This window comes from Rhinolophus sinicus, chromosome 1, assembly GCF_057876585.1.
Source record: "Rhinolophus sinicus isolate RSI-liver-muscle chromosome 1, RSI-T2T, whole genome shotgun sequence".
In the NCBI taxonomy this organism is placed as follows: Eukaryota; Metazoa; Chordata; class Mammalia; order Chiroptera; family Rhinolophidae; genus Rhinolophus; species Rhinolophus sinicus.
Window position 1 is genome coordinate 178,462,811 of NC_142501.1, and position 26,300 is coordinate 178,489,110.

The window sequence follows — 26,300 nt, forward strand, 5'->3', positions numbered from 1 at the left end:
GATTGAGGCGGTTCCCAGGATGCACGAATGTCAGTCCTACACCCAGGAGAGTCCCGGGGAAATGGGGACCAGTCGGTCACCCTATGCATAGTCTGCGTCACCTCGAGTCCATCAGTGTACGTGGTCTACAGGGTCGTGTCAGCTTCGGTTGTCAGCCCTCATCTCTCACAGCCCTGAGCCCTCACCTGCAGCAGCTGCCTGCGGTCGTGGACTGACGAGGACTCTGAGCGCCCCCGTCTCATAATAACAGCTGGCAAGTGAAAGCAGTCCCTGGACTCAGGAGAACTAGGGGAAATATCAGCTCCAGCAGTGACTGGTACGTGCTTGTGACAACACACGAAATGCTCTGAACTTCACAAGAAGAGGAAATTGTCCCTACCTCCAGGCTTGTCGTGAAGCCCAAGTGAGACAATGTGTGTGGAAGTGCTTATTAAACTGTCGAACACTCAGTGAAAAAAAACTACCGTAAGTGATATCCCTAAAGTTGAGAAAGGAAAGAGCCTTGTGTGCACAGGAAAATGGACCTCAGTTTATTTCTCAACCATTCTTAACAGGAGAAGCAGTTATACAATTCTAATACGGAGCGGCTACAACTGTTAGTCCTCCAGAATCAGCAAGAACACTAAAGATTGTTGTTCTGCCTTAGGCAACGCCAAACCTTAAGGGTGAGTGAAGTTTTCAATTTTCTCTCTCCAACACTGCAACTCAGGTGGTAAGTCAGACAGCCAGATACAAGCTGAACCCCATTCTTGGATGCTTGACTTCTGCCAAGGCCCATGGGGATGTGGCCCTGCTGGAAAGCAGGGTGGGGTGGGGTTTCTGCAGCTCTGTCCTGACAGGTGAACATGTTGCTAATCCTTTCCAGGAACACTGTGGCAGCTTTCTCAACTGCTTGCTGTGTGATACTGTGCTTGGCAGTTTCAGCGAATTTTATTCTGCACACATACCCTGCCCACAAAAAGAATCCAAAGTGGATTTTCCCTAAGGCAAGGGCTTCATCTCTTTTCCAAGTGAACTCTGCATGGCACTCAGCTTAGCAACTGGGTATGCAGGCTGATGAGAGTTTCCATTCGAGATCAGGAATTGTGGGAAAATGTAAATCCCAAATATTTTTTTCCCCTCAGAATCTCTCTTAATAAAAAAAAAAGACTCTCAGAGAAATCGTTTTTGCTATGTGACTGGCTGAGGACAAGTGGAAAATAACTCAAAGCACCAAGGCCTGGCCATTCTTCATTACAGAGAAGAAGCCTCGGGGATGTTTCTTGCAGAGAAAGACAGACCACAAACTGTCATAGGAAGTGGAGGAAACATGGCTAAGAAACGGAAGGCAGAGGCCTTGGGAAGAAGGCAGACTTGGCTCTGGGAGGCATTGCATGTCATTAATCAAGTTCAGGGATTTTTCTCTCTTTGCATCTGTCTCCAGAGTTCCTGTCTGGGCTTGTCTTGTAAACATGGAGTAGGGTTCCAGAACGTGAGCACCACAAGCACTGCAGACCACTTCTCCACTGCAGAGGTCCGCTGCATATTCAGCAGAACTCTCAGATGTCCCCTGGGCTGCAGCAGTTGTGGTGAGTCAGGGTGGGCCTGTGAGTAGGCTCATTGGCCCCCACCCCATCTAAACTCCCACAGTTTTGCTTTAAACTGTTGTTTTTTTTTAAAATTAAATTTGTTGGGGTGACATTGACTAATAACATTATGTAAGTTTCAAGTGTACAATTCTGTAATATGTCATCTGTATGCTGACCATCCAGTCTATTCTCCTTCTGTCATCATATATTTGACCCCTGTACCCTCTTCCAACTCCCCCAAACCCTTTCCCGTTTGGTAAGCACTATTCTGTTGTCTGTATTCATGAGTGTGTTTGTTTTGTTTGTTGCTTTTTGTTTTATATCCCACATATGAATGAAGTCATATGGTCTGGTCCTTTTCCGTCTGACTTATTTCGTTTAACATGATACTCTTAAAATCCATCCATGTTGTTGCAAATGGCTGTATTCTATCCTTTCTTATGGCATGGGATACCACCTCCCACCTATTAGAATGGCTTTAACCTGTTTTATAGCCACAAGACTTTGTAAAGAAGAGGAGTTTCCTATGTGGGAGGGGTAAAGAAATGCCCTGTGTTTTCAAGAGCATAGAGGTAAAAACACAAGTGAAACTCTTAAGGCTATTTGGTCTCAGTACATAGAAAAGAATTTGAATATTAAATGGTTGCTTATGAAGTTTGTGAGCTGCTCATCATTAAATGGGCAGAACCACCTGCAAGTAACCATACGGAGCAAGCGCCCACACTGCTGGGGAGGTTAGACTAGCCCTAGTGTCAGGTCAGACGGGAGCATAAGGACTGGTCGTTGGAAATGCAAGGACAGCGAGACAGTACACAGCAAGGCTCGAGCCCACAGAGGTCACTGTGACTTTCTTCCTTCGCTCAGGTGCGCTGCTGTTTCTGCTGCTGGAAATGGGAAGCCCAGCTTGGAGCAACACATCTCAGCAGGTAAACTGCAAAGTCCTTGGGATCTAAGTCTTCTAAAATAATCACATAACATTAACCTTGAAACATAGGAGTGTTTGTAAGAATGGGTGAGGGAAGTGAAAGAGAGGAAGAGGAGGTACAAACAAACACATTGTAAAAAAAAAAAAAACCACAATGTTCATCCACTTCTGAACTGTTTTCTTCCAGTCAACAAAATCTTCGTGCCATCCAGGCCTTCAAAGCACAAAGGAAATGCTGCTCTCATAGTGAATCAGCTATTTCTGCATTTGCTACTCCACCCTGCCACTCCTTGTATTTTGTATTGTCTTTAAGATGATTGAAAAGTGGATCTAGGACAATGTTCAATCCCACCTACATGGGATTCTGTGGTGTGATGAGGTTATCTTGGGCCTAGAAACCTCAGCTTCCCAAGTTCAAGGACTTGATTTTATTAGTATGTCTAAGTTTGATAGATTCTGATTCACATGAAGCACACTCATGAAACATTGATAAACTAGATACCAATTTGTTAATTTATAGTTTATTAATGTAAATACCCGGCACTATAACTTTGAACACATCCTGCACAAGGAACATGATGGACAGATGTAATATTCAAAATATTGGTCCACTTGAAAGACATGGGCACCAATTAATCAGAATGGATACGTGATCTCTTATAATAAATGTCAGCTTGTTTGTTATTTCAGGACATATTAGGGAGATGTCAGCCCTGGAAATGGGGGCAAGGGTTAATATTTGAGGAACCCTAAAACGTGCCAGAAACTGACATATGATAAATTTATGTAGATTGTGTTCATTGAAAACTTACAAGGACCCTTTGAGGAAGGCATTTAAGAAACTAGGCCTTAGAAACTTCAGAGAACTTGCTCTTGGTCCCTTAGGTAGTAAAATGTAGAGTCTGGTTTTACACACCGGCCCATGTGCACCATACTGCAAAGGTAAATTCACTCTGGTAAGTTCACATAAGAAACAAATTTAGATCAGATGGTCAGCTAGTGTTAACATGATAAAAGCAAAGGATGCCATGGTTTCCTAAAATAATTTTTAAAACTTTTACAGTTTTCCTTATGAATACCAAGACTGTCACTAAAAAACAAGAGCTAGACATTTATTTTATTTTGGCAAGACTAGGCTTAAATGTCTAAGTTCTCTGGACCTTCAGGGTTATTTCGCATACAGTAGAGAGGGCTGTTGGTCAGTGCTTGGCAGGAATGAAGCTGAAATAAAAGTGAGGCGTTTTATCCCAGAGCAATGTTTCTCTACTTTGGTTGCATGTTAGGAAGACCTGAGGAGCTTTTAAAACATGCAATACCAGACCAACTGCCATGCTTCCCCCCTTCAGTTAAAAACAATTTGGGGACATCTTCCCAGGTGATTCTGGTGAGAAGCCTATGGGAAGCACTACTCTACCAGTCTAGCGGTGCCACTCAAAGTGCAGTCCACACTCCCGTGTCAATCCTCCATCAATTACTGGTGCATGATGAATTAAGCACTAATACTGAGGGTGTTTAGAATCTTTTACAGCCCCGGTTGAAAGCTTCAGGACTCTATTCCAACATGGCCCAAAACAACTCTCCAGACAAGACCACAGCAAGGACTCATAGACGAAGCCGCACCAAATTCACAGAAGGCCAGTTGAATATCCTCATCAAAGCATCCAATCAAACACTTTACCCAGGTGATGCTACCAAAGGAAAGTTGCTTTAGAAATCAACACTGAAGAGTCTAGAATCCAAATTTGGTTTCAGAATCGAAGAGCTAGGCACTGAGTCCAGAAAAGACCAGAACCTGAGAAGGACCTAGAAGCACGCCAAGGCCAAGATCACCCTGAAGAGAAGATTCTTGGTAGAGAAGATAGACGGTGTCGTACCAGCTACACTTCCTCCCAGTTACACACCCTCATCACAGCATTTACAAACAACCCTTATCCTGGGATTAATTCCAGAGAACAACTTGCTAAGGAAATTGGGGTTCCAGAGTCAAGAGTCCAAATTTAGTTTCAAAATCGAAGCTCTAGATTCCATGTACAGAAAAAAGGAGAACTTGATGAGCCCTTAGAACAGAAATAAGACCAGGAACAAAATCTCTGAGACAAGGGATTTTAAGGTACATAAATTACACCAAATGGCACCAATCTCACTAGCACCTGTCTTATTTCTCTGAAGCCAGAACAAAATGGACCAAGAGATAAATTTGATGTCATCAGCCTGGACTTCAAATCTCTCTCATCCTGGGAACATACCCTTCTAAACATACTTTCAGTGTCTTGAGAAGCTGAGCCCTCTGGAGATGATAAATAGAACTTCAGGAGGCAGACAGATACAAGGCACCACACAGCCCTACCAAGGGAGCCTGGCTCCACACTTCAGCAGATGTCAAAGAAAATGAAAATAAACTTATTCATATCATTTAAAAAAAAGAATCTTTTACAGCAATTTGACAAGTTAAGATATGTCTATTGTATCTAACATAAAAAAATATGGTTTAGCATTTTGTATGATTTTGTTCTTTATTTTATTTTTCTAGTAATTCATTTCTATTTTACAAAAGGATCAGACCATGATGGAGAAGGGGAGGGGAGGAAGGACTCTTTTTCACAGATGGTTTGGGAAGCACAGCTCAACACCAGGTATTGGGATCACCTTGTTTCATCCCACTTTGTGGGAAATGCCACATACCTGTTGCCCTCCCATGACTGCCACTGGATCCTTTATCAGGGTCAAGTATAGCATCTTCAAGGGTTTGACTTATCTTGCCAGGTCTTCTCAGAGGACATAGTTGCAGCACTCTTTCACTTTTTCTATAATGTACCTGGGGAGAATGGAAATGTGTGAGTGTAAAACACAAATTATCTCTAAGTGATAACAGGAAAAGGAAGAGCTCAATTGCACCTTGAGATGAAGAAGTGGGTGACTGACTTGTAGTAAACATGAGGCTCCTCAGCCAAACACACTTTGAGAGGGAAGAGCCCTGGGCATTTTGAAGGTCTGTGGTCAGGCAGAATTGTGGACTTGCTTTTCTTTTCTGGTCCTAGGAGTGAAGTTATGTGATAGGATCGAGCTGTATGGCAATTCTCACTGAGGACAAGACCTGGGAAGGCATAATGAGGGAAAACTAGTGGCTAAATTGAGGTCTGAGCTATAACCCTGTAGGAGATGACTAAACTGAAAACAAGTCTGTTACTCGCCCTGGATTATCTCCAAACAAAAAACTTCTAATTTAAAAAAAAGCTATATTTTATGCCTAAAATATAGTGAATTTATTTTCCTAATTAAAAATCAACACGTAGTTGAATAAAGGGTTTGGTTTGATATTGTTGAAGTCATTTCCTTTCACGTTTGAGGTCTCATCTTGGATATGTAATTTGGACATTCAAATGTTTCTGAAATATTTCAATGCTTTATGGAAAAATTGGAACAGAATATTGCATATCAGAATATGCTTGAAAATCAGCGACATGGCCAAATTTATGCTACTGTGAAAGAAGAAGACTGGATTGCCTTCTTCCATCTGGAATTACGGACTTCAATTTGCTACCGTGTTTCCCCAAAAATAAGACCTAACCGGAAAATAAGCCGTAGCATGATTTTTCAGGACGACATCCCCTGAACATAAGCCCTAATGTGTCTTTTGGAGCAAAAATTAATATAAGACCCGGTCTTATTTTGGGGTAGACGGTAGAAATTACCTTGGTCAAATCATGCTCTGAATCTTTCACTTCATAACTGAATATTCTTTCAATTAATAGTAGCTATGTTTATTCGCTCATTCAATCATTATCTAATCTGATGTTCATAAAGCCCCTACAAAGTAAATGACATTAAGTCCACTTTAGAGACGAGGGACTAAGGCACAATTTAAATTAAACTCAAAGGTAATCCCCAAGTGACAATGACATGTCACTGGAGTGACAGGAGACCCATGGGTGGGTTGTGTAAGTGTTTGTAAAATGGCTGAACAAAGAGGAAGAAGATGAAGAAGAGAAAAAAAAGGGGAGGGAGAATGAGCTAGAAACAAAGCAAGTGGTCTGAGTCCTGAAACAAACTTCTGTGTGCAGCCATCACTCACAACATGAAGCAGCGTATATAATAGTCCCCAAGGCCCTGAATTCAAGTAGTATGAGCCCTTAAATTGTCTTAATTTCATCCCTTCCTCCCCACCCCCCACTCCCCCACAAACACAGAATCAGCCTCAAGGAGGAGGAAAGGGAAGATAAACACAAACCACTATTAGCATGGATTGAACAAACTCTTGGGTAAACACACCAGCTTATTAGCCACGATTCTACCTCCTCTTTTTTTTGATCAGCTGAATCCTCAAAGAGCCAACCACGCTCTTTTTCCCATTGCTATCATCACTTGGGTCCCTGTAGCGCCCAAACTGCAGTCATGTGCTGTAAAAAAGAATTTAGATTGAGGGAAAATGGACTAGGATTTGCATTTCAGATTTACTGGGTAGGAGACTTCAGGCAGATGACTTAATTTCTTGTACCCACATGTTTCTCATCTGCCAAATGGAGATGGTAATGTCTTTCTTCTAGGGGGACTACATTGAACAAGGTTTGAGAGTTCAATCTCTGGACTCTGACATCCATTTGAGAATGCTTTTACTTTTGATAAATAACTATGTCTGCGAGCCTTAATTTCTTCATCTGTTTCAGAAGGGTCACACTAATAGCACTTGCTTTACAGAATTGTTATGAGAATTGAATGAGATACTATATATTAAACATTTGACATATTCCCTGATGAATGATGACTGATCAACAATGTTAGCTTTTATTATCATGACTGAAGATCAGTGATAAGTCTGGGCAGTGTAGCTGCCCAATGCATGGTAACTACCCTTATTAGGATACAGGCAAACTTTGAATGATTTATATGCACATTACATTCTCTGAGCTGCCATTCAAATGTGTATTTAGTGATGAAAAGCTAGCTTTCTAGTTCGATTCTCTTTAGATAAATAAGACTTCAAGCAGAGATATAGGTTCAAGGCGTGGGTAAAATCTCAAGCAAGCTTGAATGCTGCCTCAAGCTCTTATAAGATTTAACTGGGAAGAAAGGATTGGGTTGAATATTGCCCCTCAAAATTCATGACCAACACAACCTTGGAATGTGACCTTATTTGAAAATAGGATCTTTTCAGATGTAATGTAAGTAGTTAATATGCGGATTAGGGTGAGTCCTAAATCTAATGATTAGTATCCTTATAAGAAGGCCATGTGAAGACAGAGGAGAATGCCATTTGACCACAGAGAATGCCATTTGACCACAGAGGCAGAGATTGGAGTGATGCAACCACAAGACAAGCAATGCCAGGGATTGCTGGCAACCACCAAAAGCCAGGTGAGAGGCATGGGAAAGATTTGGCCTCAGAGACTCCAGAAGGACCCAACCCTGCCAGTACTTTGATTTTAAGCTTCTGGCCTCCAGAAACTAGTAGAGAACAAACATCTGTTGTTTTAAGACACCACGTTAGTGTAATTTGTTAGGGTAGACCTAGGAAATAATACATGAGGGAACTCTAGTCAAAAGAGGGAGTAAATGTTACAGCATCTCTCTTCTCCACGCAGTCAGCAAGGAAGGGTGAAGGAGGTACATGTATGGGGTCCTATATGTACCTAGACAAACAGAGGGCCTTCAGGTAGGGGGGCAGGTATATGTTCTATCAAGGCCCATTGGGCAACTGTACCATCAGGAGTGGGTGGCTGGGCATGAATGGGCAAGAAAGCATTATCCACATTGAAAGGGACAATGTATGCAGAGACTGGGCTGCTCGAGTGTTTCAAGGGTGACTCACCAGACAGATTCAGGGGCTAGGGCACCCCACACAACATTAACTCACCAATGCTTTTAAGTACATAGCCAAAAGCTGACTACCTTCTTATACTGCAATGACAACTCTGACACCTAAAGTTAAAGTACTGTACTAAAGCAAGTTATATCAATCAGTTTTAAATCTAATGCTTACAAATTTTAATTCAGGAGTAGCCTGTTAACTAAGCAACTTAAACATTTTTTTTTTTTTTTATGGAATGATTTTTTGATTTAGATGTCCTAGGCCTCAGGATGGGGATTGTCCTGAGATGCTATACAGAGACTTCATTTTAGCACCTCCTGAGAAACCTTTCTTGCCAAACTCAAACAGGAGATCTATTTAATAAATAGTACATCAGCCAAGCATTGGAGAAGAGCTGAGTCACGGTGAAAATGAAACTTTCTTCTGGCAGCTAGAAGAAGCCAAAAGATATGAACAATTACTCAACTAGTTTTCCAGTATCCAAGGTCACAATGTGATCAAGATAGCCTGACTGGGCATATGAGAAAAGAAATAACAATCAAATTGGAATCTGAGAAACTCAGCTCAATTGCATCTCCAAAAAGTCACAAATGTCACCAGTGTAAATGTCCATTCATTTGTTTAATTACTCAATGACTCTTCCTTCCATTCATTCAACAAGATTTTATTAGTTTCTACTAAGGGTGTAGGTGCTAGGATATTGGTAGTAAAGTCAGGTACTAAAATGATTATGAGGTAGTTTCTGTTACAAAAATCTTACAATATAACAGATTTGCAATGAACTTTTGTCTCAGCCAAATAACCCTAAGTTTTTTTTTTAAAAAAAGTAAAGGTAGAATAGGGGCAACAAAGCATGGCCACTCTGTAATCACATCTGAGCATGCACACACACTCACAACACATATACACAACACACACACACACACACACACACACACACACACACCCCAAGAGCATGTTCCAAATCACAAAAATGACCAAATATGCTATTTTCTTAATTTAGTAGTTAAAAAAACCATGTTTATAAATTTTTGGATACTTCTCCCTTGATGAGGTGGAGTATCCCCTCTCCTTGAGTGGGTGGGACTTAGTGACTTGATTATAATGAAGAGAATAAGGTAGAGGTGATAGGTGTAGTTCTGAGACACAGAAGTCATTGGACTTCTGCCTTCCACACTCTGTCTCTGGGATCACTCACACGGAGGTAAGCCATGTCATGAACAGTGCTGTGGTGAAGAACTGAAGCCTCCTGCCAACAGCCATGTGAGTGAAATTGAAAGTTGAACTTTGGCTCCAGTCAAGTCTTCAGGGACTGTAGCCCCAGCTGACAGCTTGAATGGGACCTCAAGAGAGACCCTGAGCCCAAACCACCAACCTGAGCCTTTCCTGGATTCCTGACCCTCAGAAACGGTGTGAGAGAGATAATCATTGTTGTTTTAAGCTGCTAAATTTTGAGATGATTTGTTACACAGCAAAGATAACTGAGACACCTGGTTAAAATGAATAACTACTGCTCCTTTACTAATTACAGTTTCATTTCTCTTGACTTCTTGATAAATGTTATCTTGACAAATGTTATTATGATGCAAAATCAGAATTGCCTCTGCTTCCTGACAGTGTTCAATCCAGAGCAAAGACTCACTTCCTTTAACCCTCCCTAGACTCACCTAACACAAGCCCAAAGCTCGTAAGTTTTTCTAACACCCTCTTATTGAGAAGATGGCTCATGGTTCCTGATGATACACTAGCTCTTCTTGCAACAGGCAAGTAAACCCAAACTTTGATTATAGGTTTCTTCCTGGTGGATTTGGACTAAAGGAGTCAACAATAGTTTGAAGTTGTACTGGACAGCAGACTTCCTGTACTGGGCATGCATGGGACTTAATTCAAGCTGTTTATAGATATAATTATAAAAATATTAGCTAATATTTACTGAATGTTCATCACATGCCAGACACAGTGCTAAGTGCTTCATATGCATTATGTCATTTTATTCTAATAAAGTCACTTTATGAAGTGGTTGGCATTATTATCTCCATATTAGAGATAAGTAAACTGAGGTGTTGATAGGTTAAGTAAGTAACCCAACGTCACACAGCTAGGAGCAGTGGAATTTGAATGCAAACTTCCTCCAGACCAACACTGCTACTGTTTGTGGATTATCCCCACCAATGTGCACCATAAAATCTACTTAAATCTAATAGCCAGTCATTCTAAATATCTCCTTCAGCCTGATTGCCAGCTACCCCACTAAATGGCACTGTGTGTGGAGTTCTACTTTTCCAATAATCTAGAAACAGATTTCAAATGTTGTTTATTAAGTCCTCTTAGGGACAACCAAAGAGAAGTGTTTGTGTGTGTGTGTGTGTGGGGCGGGGAACAGAAAGAAGCATTCCATGGCTTAAAGAAATATTGAAAACCATGAATCTAACTTTCTTTTCTATAATAGTCACAATTCTAGACATCAATCCCACACAGATTGTTATTCTTAGAAGATTTCAGTGTGAAACACTTTGCTTGGAAATAAAGTATATGTTCTATTTTGTTTCTGACCTGGTAAATAATTGCAAGAGGGAATAATAAACACACTGAGAAATTTCCTAAGCAGTTATTCCCCATTTCCCATTTGTTTCTATTTATTACTATTCATAAAGAATAGTTTTCCCTAGAGCTAGAAAAATGAAGCATCAGAGACCTGGAGCATACTGGCATGGCAGAGGAACTAGGGAAGACGGCAACCTGGGAGTCAAGGACAGTGACGGAGGAAGATGAGGTGCTTCCAGTGAGTAGTCTCTGAGAGAGAGTTCTATGCATTTTACCCCAAAGAAGAAAACAAGGAATTGGAGCTATCTGAGTGAGCAATCATTCCTGAAGGAGCTGGGAACTGAAACATGATCACTGTCTCGGCCCCTTCTCCACACCTCTCCCATGTCTGCCCTTGTCTGCAAAGACTCTTCACCATCATCCTTTCACTTCACTCATTCATTTGGATATTCATTCTTTTAACACTAGCTCAGCATCAGACTACATGCAAAATAAAACACACATGTACAGTATGGTAAAAACCATAAGGCCCAGTCACATGAAAAGTTTAGTAAGAATACAAGCAGCTAATGTTAAATGAAATAGGAGTGTTGAATTAACCCAGAGGGCCATGGCACTGGAGTTCAGCACGGCCTTGGAGACAAGCAATCGCACAGAATGACTCTTGCCTGTGGCTGGTCCCAGATATAACTGCGTATTTAGCCATGAATCTCCTCTGTTTCATCAGTCTTTTCCTTATTTCCCCATTACCCTATATAACTGAGGGTGCCAAAAGTAGAGCTCTCTTCTTGAAATGTTTTTGGGTTTGGGCCATTCCTACATGTTTCCCCATACTCGTCCCCTTCCTTGCAGTCTGGTTTTTCGCTATGTGAGGACAAAACTCACCAACCCATTCACAAACTAATTTGGACTCATGGATTAAAATGGTAATGTGTCTAGGAAATTTGGGGCTCCAGATTGATTCCACTGTTGGGACTTTAGAAAGGTATCAGGGTCGTTTTGGGGCAGCCTGAGTCACACCATGGTCATACCATATTCTGCTTATTCTGTTCCTTTTGGGATCCCAGCTTTAAAGAAACCAACCTGATTTCACGCTAAATCACAGCCACTGTGTAAATGCAGATTCTGTTCCCCCTTTTCTCCATCCACCCCAGTGAATGCCAACAAAAAAATCAGGAAAATCTAAAATAGTTCATCCATATAAACAAATGATGAACTTTTTCAAGTGCACAATTAGGTTGAATAGTTTCTTTTAAAAAGAAAAACGAGAGAAGACTGAGCAACAGCAATGTTTTATATATTTGAATGATCATGATATAAAAACTTAAATATTAATGATTCATCTAAAAGTTATTAACTATATTTTTTTCTTCCCATACTTCTATGTCTTTCTAGATAAAACTATCTGCTTAATCATTTTCAATTTGGTGCATTTTTAGTGTTTTATAGTGAAAAAAAAATTGGAGTTAAAGAGTCTGGTTTGGCCAGGTATTTGCCATGTATCTTAAACAAGCTTCTACATTTTTCAGAGCCTCAGTAAATGAGACATGTCTTGAAGGTGTGTTCTAAAGGTTATGTATTTAAAATTAAATACAGGTTATGTAATTAAAAACCATATTGTAATAAGTACTTACTAGGATAGTTTTATTTATCTGTGATTGCTGATCATTATTTTGGAGTGTAATACTTTTCATTTTTCAACCCAAATGCCTACAGACATATTTGAAGTTCATACTAGTCTTCTGGATGTCAGCTGTTTACTCTCAAAGTTCCCCTCTATACCCTGATCTGTCCCCAGAGGAGGCTGACTAACCGGATTAGTCAACGGGCCCTCTTGCCCTCTGGCTGGGTTTTGGCCAAGGGGGCAGGTGTTGGGGAGCTGGTTATAGGCTGGGGATCAGAGGGCAGAAGAACGAGATAAAGAGTCGGGCTGACCATTTATTTCCCACGTGCCTCTTTGTGGGTCCCTCTACCAAAGGCTACAGCCATCATGATGCCTCTCCGTGTAGCCCTAACTCCTTCTAAGTTCCAGTAAATGCTCCCTCTTCCCCACCACATACTAGCTCCAGGATACTAGACCACTTCTTACTGATTTTGAAAAATTCTATCCACAACTTTATAAATAATCTAAGAAACACTTCTCAGTAACTCAGCTTGGAGATGCCATCTATTTCTTGCTAGAGCTAGAAATGACACAATAATTATTACACTTTCAATATTATTGCTTCCCAACTTCATTAGATTTTGTTTCAATGGCAGATTATACTTATATTTAATTGAATCAGGTTCTTCCATGAGGCCGTCCATCACAGCTAACAGAAATATCTATTCTGGAGGAAGTTTGGCTGAAAAGAAGCTTTAGTTTCAAACAACTGGGTTCTGGTCATGGTTGCCAATTCTAAGCAATGTGGTCTATCCAAAACTTCTCTCTAAGCCTCAATTTTCTCATCTGTGAAACAAGGATAATAATAGTTCTTAGGTTGGTTGGAATACATGCATATACACTGCTTAGCACAGCTAGAACATGGCAATCATTCAATTAATGCTAGCTAATAATATTATTATGCCAAGAATAAGAAAAGGATGCCCAGCTGACCATAAATGAGCAGCTGAGCTGTCAAGTTTGCCTTCAGTCTTATAAGATGTCAGGCCATGGAAGTGGTACTGGAAAATCAGGCATTGTGTAAACCCAGTATGAATAGGAGCAGGGCAGCTGTGTGCTGGAAGAGCAGTTAGCAGACTCTGACTATAGAGCAGGTCTTTGCTGGAGGCCTGGCTGCATAGCTGTTTTTCTCAATCCTGGCTCTGAATCAACCTACTAGGGAAGGCTTTTTAAAACAAATTACAAGCCCTGGTTTGAGCTCCATAATTTTTGCAAAGCTCCTGAAGTACTTCTGATGGTAAGCCTGGACTACGAACACTTACCCTTTTAGGCCAAGGGCACTGGTACCATGCTGGGCAGAGGCCACCCTGGGCTACACCTTGTGGCCCTCCTCTGGTCCATAGCCACACCACAGGGAATAATCACATCAGCTTTCAAAGAAAGCAAAAACTTAGAAAATCCTGGAACTAGGATGATAATATATACCCTAGATGTAGATTAGATTAGAGATAGGAGCTGCCTATTCAACTTGGAAAATAGAGCCCTGGAGCCAGATATTAATTAACTCAATATTCACTGGGGGAAACCCTCACTCTGCCGACTTCTGCACATGGTCTGTTAGAGTCCAGGTCCTTCATGGTTACTGCAGCTGCCCAACCTGTAACTTACCTGGAAGCACAGTGGCTGTCACTGCTGAGAGATTCTATCTATTTTCTCCCTGCCAGCGTATGGTCCAGCCAAAAGAGACTGTCTCTGGGCAGTACCCTTCATTCTCACTAACTCCATTCTTGGTCTGCATAATCATTCATTCAGTAAGTATTTATTGAGTTATCACAGAGGGTGAAATCTACCCACATATCTTGAGCACCTACCAGAAAAAAATCTGTAAGTTATTCTTTGGCACATCCAGGATTGAAGATCATGCTTGTAAATACTGTCATCCTGGAATTATAACTTAAGAGTCAATGGAGACATCCAGTCAAGATAGAGGAGTAAGTAAACTCTGTGCTCACCTCCTTCCACAATCATATCAAAATTACAACTAAATGATAGAACAGTCATCAATGAGAACCATTTGAAGACTAGCTGAACAAAATTCCTGTAACTAAGGATATAAAGGAGAAGCCATGTCAAGACTGGTAGGAAGGGTAAAGATGCAGAATGGGCATGTCCCACATCCATGGTGTAGTCATTAAGAATTGGACGGGATATCATGGGGGTGCAGGTACCCCTGAGGAGTGAGGGGTCCCAGCCCCACACTGCATGTCCAACTTGGGGTATTAGTGCTGGGAAGAGGAGTCCCATAACATCTGGCTGTGAAAACCAGCCAGGATTGCATCTAAGAAAGACAAAGGGGAACGGACTCTGGGTGGTGAACACACAATAGGATTTATAGATGATGTAATACAGAATTGTACACCTGAAATCTATGTAATTTTACTAACAATTGTCACCCCAATAAATTTAAAAAATAAAAACACACAAAAAAAAACAGAGACTGCAAAAAAAAAAAAAAAAGAAAGACAAAGGGCTTCTAGAGACCAAGGCACTTCTCTTAAAAGTCCTGCACACAGAGTTACTCACTCATAAACTCATTTTCTTTAAGCTCCAGTGCAGGGACTGTAGCTTGAAAAGTGTCAGGGATGTATAGAAGGAACTAAACTGATTAACTTTAGGCTGAGGGCTGGAGGGTTAGGCGTCATGGCAAGTCTCTTTGGGGACCAAAGCACTGGCAGCCACCATTTTTCCTTTGTGGAGTTCTCTCCCCATCTAGCCAGCCAATGTAGGCAGGCACCAAACCTGTGCTCTCCATTAACCTGGCTAACACCATGTGCCAGCTTTCGTGATTTCCCAGGAGTCCACACCATCCAACTCACCCGCTGGGCCAAGCCTCTTTGTGGCTCTTCTGCACAAGTTGACTGCCTCAGGTCAAGCTGCAGACTTTTGCAAAATTTCTCAAAAGTCCCCAAACCACAAACAAGCAGGGCCAGGTTTAGTGTGACTTGTAGCTCTTACTAAGTGGCTGTAAGCCAAGCACAAGCGGCGACTTGTCTCAACTTGCATTAAAACTCTCATCAGGTGGCCCCAAGCCCAGCATAAGTGACGGCCAGACAGCATAACCTCTCCCAATCACTTCCAGAACAAGCAACCATCAACCACACAGATCACTTTGTAGCTATTACCAAGAGGCCCCACGCCATGTGCAAACTGCAGCTAACATTGGCCTACATAGTATCCCCTCCCAAGAGTCTCCAGAACCAACAAACCTGTGGCTGGCTTTAGACCACACCAAAGCACAACCCAACCAGCTCCACAAATGACACACTCAAGACTGGAGACAGCTGGTGCCAGATCCCCACTAAAGCAACTCCCATTCTGTGGGGCCAGCCCCTATACGACAGCTCGTCCACTATAGTCACAGCCAGCCCTCTTAGCTGGTTGGACTGAGGGTTAACCCCACCCACTTATGTGCCAGTGGCAGTCAAGGCACAACTCCAACAGGAAAGCACATGCAACTCAAACAGGAGACACCCCAGGAGCACCTGGCTCAGATGACCATGGAAACTGTGCCATTGGGCCCCATAGGACACCTTCTACATAAGGCCACCCTGCCAAGACTGGGAGACATAACAGATCTATTTGATATATAGAAACAAACACAGAGGCAGCCAAAATGAGGACCCAAAGAAACATGTCCCAAAGGAAGGAACAGGAGAAAATGCCAGAAAAAGAACTAAATGAAATGGAGGCAAGCAATCTAACCACATGCAGAATTCAAAGCACAGTTTATAAGGATGCTCAGTGAACTTAGGGGAAGGATAGATGATCTAAGTGAGAATTGAAAAAAACAGAGAGAGAGAGATAGGAAACATGCAAAAGGAGACAGAAACATAAAAAAGAACCAGTCAGAAATGAAGAATACAATAACTGAAATGAAGAACACATTAGAGGGAATCAACAGTAGATTAGATGAAGCACAGGATCAAATCAGTGATTTAGAAGGTGAGGTAGCAGAAAACACTCAATCAGAACAGCAGAAAGAAAAAAAAATTAAAAATAAGGATAATTTAAGGGACCTCTGGAACAACTTCAAGTGTAACAATATTCACATCATAGGGGTACCAGAAGGAAAAGAGAAAGCACAAGGGATTGAAAACCTGTTTGAAGAGATAATGACAGAAAACTTCCCTAACCTGGTGCGGGAAATAGACATACAAGTCCAGGAAGTGCAGAGAATCCCAAACAAGATGAACTCAAAGAGACCCACACCAAGACACATCATAATTAAAATGCCAAAGGTTAAAGACAAACAGACAACCTTAAAAGCAGCAAGTGAAAAGGAATTAATTACATATAAGGGAGCTCCTATAAGAATATCAGCTGATTTCTCAACAGAAACTTTACAGGCCAGAGGGGTTAGCATGAAATATTCAAACTGATGAACAGCTAGGACCTACAACCAAGATTACTCTGCACAGCAAGGCTATCATTTAGAATCAAAGGAGAGATAAAGAGCCACTATGGAAAACAATATGGAGATTCCTCAAAAAATTAAAAATAGAACTAGTATATGACCTCTCTTGGGTATTTATCTGAAGAAATCCAAAACACTAATTTGAAAAGATTTGTTCACCCCTATGTTCACTGCAGCACTATTTATAATAGTCAAGATACGGAAGCAACCTAAGTGTCCATAGGAAGATGACTGACTAAGGAAGAAGTGGTACGTATATACAACATAATATTACTCAGCCATAAAAGGAGGAAATCTTACCATTTGCAACAGCATGGACGGACCTAGAGGGTATTATGCTAAGTGAAATAAGTCAGACAGTGAAAGAGAAATACCATATGATTTTACTTATATGTAAAATTTAAAAAACAAAATAAATAAACAAACTAAGCAGAAACAAACTCATAGATACAGTGAACAAGTATGGGAGGGAGTTTAAGGGGATGGGTGAAAAAAATGAAAGGGTTTAAAAAGTACAAATTGCCAGTTATAAAAACAGTCACAGGGATGTAAAGTACAGCATAGGGAATAAAGCCAATAATATTGTAATAACTGTGAATGGTGTTGGAGTAGACTTATTGGGGTGATCAGTTTATAAGGTATATAAATGTCTAATCACTATGTCATACGCCTGAAACTGATATAATCTTGTATGTTAACTCTAACTGAAAAATAAATTCAAAAAGCGTCAATGGTAGCCCATATTTCTCGAGCACTTTTGAGTTTGTAAGGTATATTTGTAAGAATTATTTTAATTGTGCACTCTGATTATCCTGGTATGTAATATTATAAGTTTTATAGCCCAACTTCAATGGAAAGTAAAGATCGTTGCTCATAAATGGCCATGTCAAGATGTAGAACATTAGTGCCAGTAGTGGAAGCAATCTACTGCAGATGTTCCAATTTACAAAGAGTATTTTATTGAAAGGGCTCTACATAAGCCTTCACTGATTTTTACCTTCTAGGGGGTTATTAGTTTAAGACACTGGCCACAGTAGTTCCTCCTTCCAAAGGCTCTCCTTCCATGGCTGACCAGGGCACAGCAGTATGTGTGCAGCGTGTTGTTGCCACCCAGTGGTGAATATGACACAAACCTGTGACTGGAATAAAAATCTCTTTAGGAGTGTAGGAAAAGGTGGATTTGTAACATCAATTTAAGAACAATCATGAATCCGCTCTCACTCTTCATACACACACAAAACAACCTTTTGTATCCTTTTGACAAGTTTACATGTTATATAATCACGATTTTTCACATGGGCATGGCAATGCTCCTTTCCCCTCTTTTCTCTATTCACATCCCATGGTAATTTTTCTTAAATTAACAAAAACAAAACAAAACAAAAAACCAGAAACAATTATCCTAACCTCTCAATATCTGAAAAATCTAATGTGGATATACAAATGACAGAGAATGCTCTTTCAACCTTTTTTATAAACACTTAAGTATCAAATATATAGCACTTCTCCCAGTGGATGAAATATCTCTTCTCAGAGTCAGAAGAACAATTCAGAAGCACTCCACTTTGACTTCTAATAGAGATAAATCTCACTGTTTATAGGGGTCACGTGATAGGAGCTGATAGTAACTAGATGTACAAGCTGGAACACATAAATATATCATCTTTCCTTCTCTGTTGATGGGTGATCTTGCACATCACATCAGCCATGGAAATTTTCAAAACAGGGGTCTGCAAATTTGAATGCAGTTTAAAAATCCTGGGAGCTATGTATGGTTCAGGAGAATTTACCTGGAAATGAAGACTTTTCTGCATTCTAGACTTAATCTCCCCTTTCTTCCCCCCCCCCCACCATGCCCCAGATTAAAGAACATTTCAAGGCACTAAAGAAGTGAGTGAATAAAAGAGTATCTAAGCATTACTCATATAATTTTATGGTGCATGGGGAGAATATAAATATATATATATATATATGAAGATTTATTAGCCTTGGGCCCCCACATTTGAACATTCTGTATTAGAAATACACAAATCAAGAGGAAATAGTAAAAGACGTTATTCAGGTATAAAGTGGGAATAAAACAAAAACAAAATACCACCACCCAGTCAACCCACAGAATCATGAAAACAAACAAACAAGCAAACAAACAAACACAAAACCAACCGAAAAAACACAGCAACTTGTTCTTGTTTTAAGCTATTAAGCTTTAGGGTGGTTTGTTACATAGCAGTGAATAACCGAAATATACGATCACACCTGATAGTCAGTGCAGGAAGCAAATTGCACAACAATATTAATAATATAATCCCCACGTATGAGAAAAGGGCATACTTTTTATATGTTTCAAGGAGCCAAATGTGTAGGAAAAAATAGAGAATACAACTATACCTCTAATAGTAATTACCTCAGGAGGAGAATGCAATCGTAGCCAGGACTCTGTAAGAGCACCATCAAACAAAAAATATATGAGCCACAAATGCAACCCATAAATGTAATCAGTAATTTTCTAGTAGCTGTATGAAGAAAAGTAAAAGGGAACAGGTGAAATTAAATTTAATAATATATTTGAACAAACCAGGTATATACAAAAATGTTATTATTTCAACATGTAATCAAGATGGAAAAAACACTATTAATTAGATATTTTACATTGCACTTATTGTACATCTTAATGTGGACTGGTTCAAGTGTTCAATATCTATATGTGACCAGTGGTGACAACAATGGACAGCATATGTCTATAGTTTCTATACTAATAGCCATTTTTGGAATTTTTACACTTAAAATAATCCTTCTATTACCATTGTAATTTAAAATGAATAAATACATTATAAATTGAAAAAAGCAAAACTGGTTTAGGCTATTCAATCTGAATATAATTTTTTTAAAAAAAACTATAACATACTCACTGAGAAAAGTTTAGAAAAATCAAGACTAGAAAAAAAAAAAAAATCAAAATCAAAATGTCCTATCCAGGAAAATCACTTCTAACATTTTGGAGAATTTTCTTACAGACTTTTTCCTTTAAGTATATATTATGTGTAACACAACCTCTATTTTGAGGAGTTTTATTGCTTCTATTGATAGCAAAGTGCTGTATCTGTCTGTGCTTGTATGTCCTTGGGTGCCCTGCTTATAGAATACTGATTACAAAACTTTGAAGTTTGAAAGAAAATTATGATGAACTCTAGTCTCTCTGACTAGAAGAGATTTAGAAATTATGCATGAAAATTTACCCTCGTTGGCTTTTCTCTTTATATTTAAGACATCCAAAATTGATTTGATGTTCCTCCTTGGACTGCTGTTGGGTTGTTCCCTTCATTTAATGTTTAGGGGGGTGCGGTTGGAAGGTTGTTTAAGCCACTGTACTGACATGCCCTGGGGATGGGAGTTGGTGAGGAATTCTATGAAGCTGAGTCAGCCTGGGCTGAAGGTGTGTGGGGCTCAGCCACTAAAATCTCTCCTTCACATTTCACTATTTTGTTTGTTTCACGCTTTTTGTGAAGTAGAACAACAAACAGATTTTCGTAGGGCTAGGTTCCCATTTATATCGAACATTACTGTCGCCTTATCTCCTTACCTCCAAACACACAGGTAGAGCCTTCCGTTTTTGTCCATTAAAGAGCAGCACTGGATCAAATGAAACATGTTCCAAAAGGAACTGTTCCCAGCATCACATATTTTCCATAACTCAGGATTCCAGGGAGGAGAAATTAAAGGCAGAGGAGAGAGAACGACCATTTCACATAAAGACAGCATTTAAATAGGTGGTTAGATATGGTCCTGCTTAGAAAGCTCTGGCAACCCACCCTCTCCCAATTAAAATGATCTCTTTTCATCAGTAAATCACTTAAAATAAATAAATAAATAAATAAATAAATAAATAAATAAATAAATAAATAAATATTTATGCCTCTAAAAGAGTCCCATGAAATTTCAGTGATTTGGTTCAAGTGAAGACAAAAACACTTGGACAAAGACTCACAAGGCAAAAGAAACTGCAGAGATGTGTATCTTTATGGCTCACATTATGAATGGCAGGGCTGGAAACTAACCCCTCTGAATAAGGACTGGAGGTCTCATTTTGCTTTTACTTTGCTAACAGTTGCATCTTCCAACCAGAGACCAATGAAGAGAACTATTTCTTTTGACTTAATCGGCTAAAAAGGAAAAGTTATTTGGTAACATGATGATGGGACAATGATAATTGGGACAATGTCCTGTTGGGACATTGCCCCAATGACAATGCCATCCTAGATGATTCCTTCCTAATCATTAAAGAAGAAACTGTACGCACAATCAGACTTATATTCGAGCTTTAGAAGGGCTGATTTATTTAGGTTTCAAAAACGTATGTTAAGAGTCTATAGCTATGCATACAAAAAAAGTTTAATAGGGGAGGAATGTGTGAAGTATGAAACTGACGGTGGATTCCACAAAAGCGTCTGTGAGGAAGTACAGGATGCACACTGGCTGTACCAGAACTCTTACACCAGCCTCGTCACAGATAGAACGAATGAGAGGAGAGCCCTACAATCAAGGATAGTAAACGAGAGTCTCAGGACCTAAAAGAACTGGGTCTCAAAGCTAAAATGGCGGTTTTAATGCTACGTCTCAAAGAAGAATAAAGGAAGAGAAAGAACAGATAAGGAAAGAGGATTATTCAATTCTCATGTTTCTTACATTTTTTAATAAGGAAAATCCTGGTAGATTAACACTGGATGGATGAAGCATTGTTAAGGAGAAGTTGAATCCTAAGATAGGCCAAAGGATGGTAAGATAGCAAGTGGCAGGTGTGAATGCTGGAAAGTACATTCTGGGATACTGAAAGAAGTGCGCTTGCGATTGTTGACAGCTTTAGGAAGGAGAGAGGTGTCTAAAGGTGGAAATGAGCAATTATGACCCTTTTTCTGAAAGGGCAATGGGCTACCTTGTCTTGTGTGACTTTCCTCCTCATGGAAGTGTGTTTGTAACAGTGAGCAGGGGAGCCCTGCTCTACATAAGGCTGAATTAGATCATCTTAGAGGCTCCATCCCAAATGGGAAGTTGCTATAAGCCAAATTCCACCAACCATTTTTATTTGAGATATAATTGACATTCAACATTATTTCAGTTTTAGGTATATGACATAATATACACATCTATCACCATACATAGTTACCAATTTTTTCTTGCGATGAGAACTTTTAAGAACTACTCTTTAGCAACTTTCAAATATACAATACAGTATTACTAACTATAGTCACCATGCTGTGCATTACATCCCTAGAACTTATTTATTCTGTCACTGGAAGTTTATATCTTTTGACTACCTTCTCCCATTTTGCTCACCCCACACCCCCACTTCTGACAATCACCAATCTGCTCTCTGTATCTATGAGGCTTTTTGTTGTTTTTAAGATTCCACATCTAAATGAGATTATATGGTATTTGTCTTTCTCTGTATGACTTATTTCACTTAGCATAATGCTCTCAAGGTCCATCAATGTTGTCACAAATGGCAAAATTTCTTCCTTTTTATGACTGAGTAATATTCCATTGTTTATATACACCACATTTTCTTTACCTATTCATCCATCAGTAGACACTTACGTTGCTTCCATGTCTTGACTATTGTAAATAATAGTGCAGTGAAAATGGGGGTTCATATATCTTTTCAAGTTGGTGTTTTTGTTTCCTTCAAATAGATACCCAGAAGTGGACTTGCTAGAGTATATGGTAGAACTATTTTTAATTTTTTGAGGAATCTCCATGTTGTTTTCCATAGTGGTTGAACCTATTTACATTCCTACCAACAGCATACAAGTGTTACCTTTTCTCCACATCCTTGCCAGCACTTACTATCTCGTATCTTCTGATAGCCATTCTAACAGGTGTGAGGTAGTATCTCATTGTGGCTTTGATTTGCATTTTCCTGATGATTAGTGATGTTGAGCATTTTTTGAACATCACTATTGGCCATCTGGATGTCTTCTTTGGACAAATGTCTATCCAGTTCCTCTGACCATTTTTTAATGGGATTGTTCTTTTTGCTATTGACTTGTCTGAGTTCTTTATATATTTTGGGTATTAACCCCTTAACTGATATATAGTTTGTAAAAATATTATCCCATTCTGATATATAGATGATGTAGTAAAGAACTGTACACTTGAAACCTATGTAATTTTACTAATCATTGTCACCCAAGTAAATTTTAATTAAAAAATTGAAATAAAAAAAATTATCCCATTCTGTTAACTTTTCATTTTGCTAATTGTTTTTTTTTTGCTGTGCAGAAGCTTTTAAGTTTGATGTAATACTGTTTGTTGATTTTCGCTTTTGGTGTTTGTTCTTTTGGTGTCATATCTAGAAAATCATTGCCAAGACCAATGTTGAGGAGCTTCTTTCCTACATTTTCATCTAAGAGTTTTATGGTATCAGGTCTGATGTTTAAGGCTTTATCCACTTCAAGTTAATTTTTGTGAGTGGTGTAAGATGGAAGTTCAAATTCATGGTCTGCACGTGTTTATCCAGTTTTCCCAATGCTATTTGTTGAAGAGACTATCCTTTCCCCATTGGGTGTCCTTGGCTTTTTTGTCAAATGTGAGTAGACTGTATATGTGGGGTTTTGATTCTGGGCTTTCTATTCTGTTTTATTGATCCATGTGTCTATTTTTATGTCAATACCAAACTGCTTTTAATTACTATAGCTTTGTAGTATAGTTTTAAATCAGGAAATGTGATACCTCTGGCTTTGTTCCTTTTCCTCAGGATTGCTTTGGCTATTTGGGGCCTTTTGTGCTAGAAATGCATGCACAAAAATGTTGACAGAAGCATTATTCAAAATAGCCAAATGGATATACAATCCAAATGTCCATCAGCATAAGAAGAGGTAAATAAATTATGGCATAGTCTATAATGGGATACCAACAAAAACGAATTTCAACTATAACTACTCCCAACAAAATGGATGAATTTTACTAACATAATGCCAAGTCATAAAGAAGTCAGATTCAACACAACGACAAAAAATAAGAGGAGAAGCACATAGTAGGGCTTAAGAGTCCATACAAATTTTAGGATTTTTTTCTTGAACATTATTTCTTTTAGTTCTCATGGAACTCTTATCCAGTAGGTTTTATTATCCTTCTTTATCCAATGAATATCTAACCTAAAGAGATTACATAATTTTATAAGGCAAAATCTCCAGTACAAGGCCGAGTCTAGATTCAAATTCAAGTTTGTCTGACTACAAGATCCATGCTCTTAACCACTAAATGTGCTTCTTTCACAGCTATTATTCCAGGCTGTAGCTAAGTCTGTTGAATTGTATCGTCTACAGCCTTTACAATAAAATTTACAACCAAATTCGGCGCATCATATTAATACCTAAATTTGCATATTGCTTTACCATTTGCACAGCACTTTCACATCCATCATTGATTTTGGCTGATTCTCTGAATCAATCTGCAGGAACCTGAGCAACATTTACTCCATGCATGGATTAGAGTCTGTGAATATGGATATAGTTCAATCAGCCTGAGTTAGAACGACAACTCTGACAAGGTCTGTGTGACATTGTATAACTCCCTGAATCTGTCTGGGTCACAGGTGTTTTGTATATTGTTAATATATATTAAATAATGTATGCATGTTATGTACTTAGTTCAGTTATTGGCAATAGTAAGTACTCAGGAAATATCTAAGTGTCCAGATACACTTCTTTTGTCATTTAAATTCCAAAGGGCAGATAAGATGCAAGTTGATCATGACATTTGTACCCCAGGGAAATATAAACAAACTTCCATACAAAGACTGGTACACAAATGCTCATAGCAGTTTTATTTATAATAATAAAAATTGGAAGCAATCCAAATATCCAACAGCTGGTAAATGGATAAACAAATTGTACATCCCAACAATGGAATGCTACTCAGCAAAAAAAGGGAGAGAACTACAATATAAATAGTAACATAGATGAATCTGCAAAATATTGTGCTAAGTAGAAGAAGCTAGATTCAAAAGCTTCATGTTATTTGTATAACATTCTCAAAAAGGTAAAATTATAGGGACAGGTGATAGATAGTGTTTGCAAAATTAATGGGATGGAGGAAGGAGAATTACTGCCAAGGAACATGAAGAAACTTTTGTGGTGATGGGCATATTGTATATCTTGATTGTGATGGTGGTTAAATGACTACACACATTTGTCAAAACTCATTGAACTGTATACCTTTAAAATATTTATTTCATTATATGCAAATTCTACCTCAGATAAATAAATAAATTCATAATTAGATATCACTAATTATTACCTAAACTGCCTAAAATTTTAAAAGACTGATAATACCCAGTGTTTGTAAGCATATGGAGCAACTAGAACTCTTACACATCACTGAGAGGAACATAAATCGATACTATCACATTGAGGAACTTTTGGCCATATCTACTAAATTAAAGATGTACAACCTATGACTCAGCAATCCATTTATAAATATGTATTCAATAGAAATGCATGCACAAAAATGTTGACAGAAGCATTATTCAAAATAGCCAAATGCATATACAATCCAAATGTCCATCAGCATAAGAAGAGGTAAATAAATTATGGCATAGTCTATAATGGGATACCAACAAAAATGAATTTCAACTATAACTACTCCCAACAAAATGGATGAATTTTACTAACATAATGCCAAGTCATAAAGAAGTCAGATTCAACACAACGACAAAAAATAAGAGGAGAAGCACATAGTAGGGCTTAAGAGTCCATCCACCATGTCTTGTTGGGACAAAATGTAGTTGCAAGAGGCACCTCCAAACCTTTGCCACATGGTTAAAGAACAGCCACGATATTACTGAGCACCTGCCTCGTGTTCAAGGACAGTTCCTCACCTCCCTGTTTGGCTCTTGTACTCTGCCTGTCCTCTCAAGATTTGCTTCAACCTTCCCTACACTGTCAAACTCCATTTTAAACTTATCCAGTGTCTATCTAGGCACACTTACCCAGTGTCCATCCCAAACCCCAAACTGGTTGCAGCCTTCCAAACCTTTCCCCTCTGATTCGGCCATGTTTCCTGTGTTCTGACCTTAACACAGAAGCTCAGGTTTCCTGTCCCTATTTTCTTCTGGTCCCTCCACTGGCTTTCCCAGTCCTGCTCTCCCCACAGCGCCTGTGACACCAAAGTAGCTGGAAGCAGGAGGCATCTGGGACTGGGAGAAACGTCTGCCCACTGTTTAACAAGATCAGTGCAGACTCAAGGCTTATGGAGTCGTCCATGGGGGAAGTAGGTTGTGCTATTTATAACAATGCAGCCCTGTATTGAGCAGGCTATGTGCTAAGAACTTTACAGAGGCCCTCTGCATCCAAAACAATAGATCCCTTTTTTTCTGATGAGAA

General features: G+C 39.3%; 1 protein-coding gene and 1 long non-coding RNA gene across 13 annotated transcripts in view; one reads left to right on the plus strand and one right to left on the minus strand.

Moving 5' to 3' along the window:
* Window positions 1–26,300, minus strand: part of ADH7 (alcohol dehydrogenase 7 (class IV), mu or sigma polypeptide) — a 62,002-nt gene that overhangs the window by 18,010 nt on the left and 17,692 nt on the right. For 3 of the 12 annotated variants that reach the window (XM_088792081.1, XM_088792110.1, XM_088792085.1), the window contains 6 exons: window positions 20,501–20,610; window positions 19,325–19,433; window positions 17,918–18,059; window positions 6,763–6,890; window positions 5,389–5,587; window positions 5,176–5,308 (listed from right to left, as the gene is read on the minus strand). In XM_088792081.1, the coding sequence (XP_088648207.1) occupies window positions 5,176–5,229 (54 nt within the window). In that variant the 5' untranslated portion in view covers window positions 5,230–5,308; window positions 5,389–5,587; window positions 6,763–6,890; ... (1 more) ...; window positions 19,325–19,433; window positions 20,501–20,610. Of the gene's footprint in view, window positions 1–5,175; window positions 5,309–5,388; window positions 5,588–6,762; window positions 6,891–13,768; window positions 13,864–14,114; window positions 14,314–17,917; window positions 18,075–19,324; window positions 19,434–20,500; window positions 20,611–26,300 lie in introns of those variants that run through there. The other 9 variants (XM_074323183.2, XM_088792104.1, XM_074323182.2 and 6 more) reach the window with 9 other exon arrangements.
* Window positions 1,333–5,160, plus strand: LOC109461436 (uncharacterized). The gene is made up of 3 exons (XR_016018934.1): window positions 1,333–1,568; window positions 2,433–2,494; window positions 4,010–5,160. It is a non-coding gene; the product is annotated as an uncharacterized LOC109461436 (long non-coding RNA).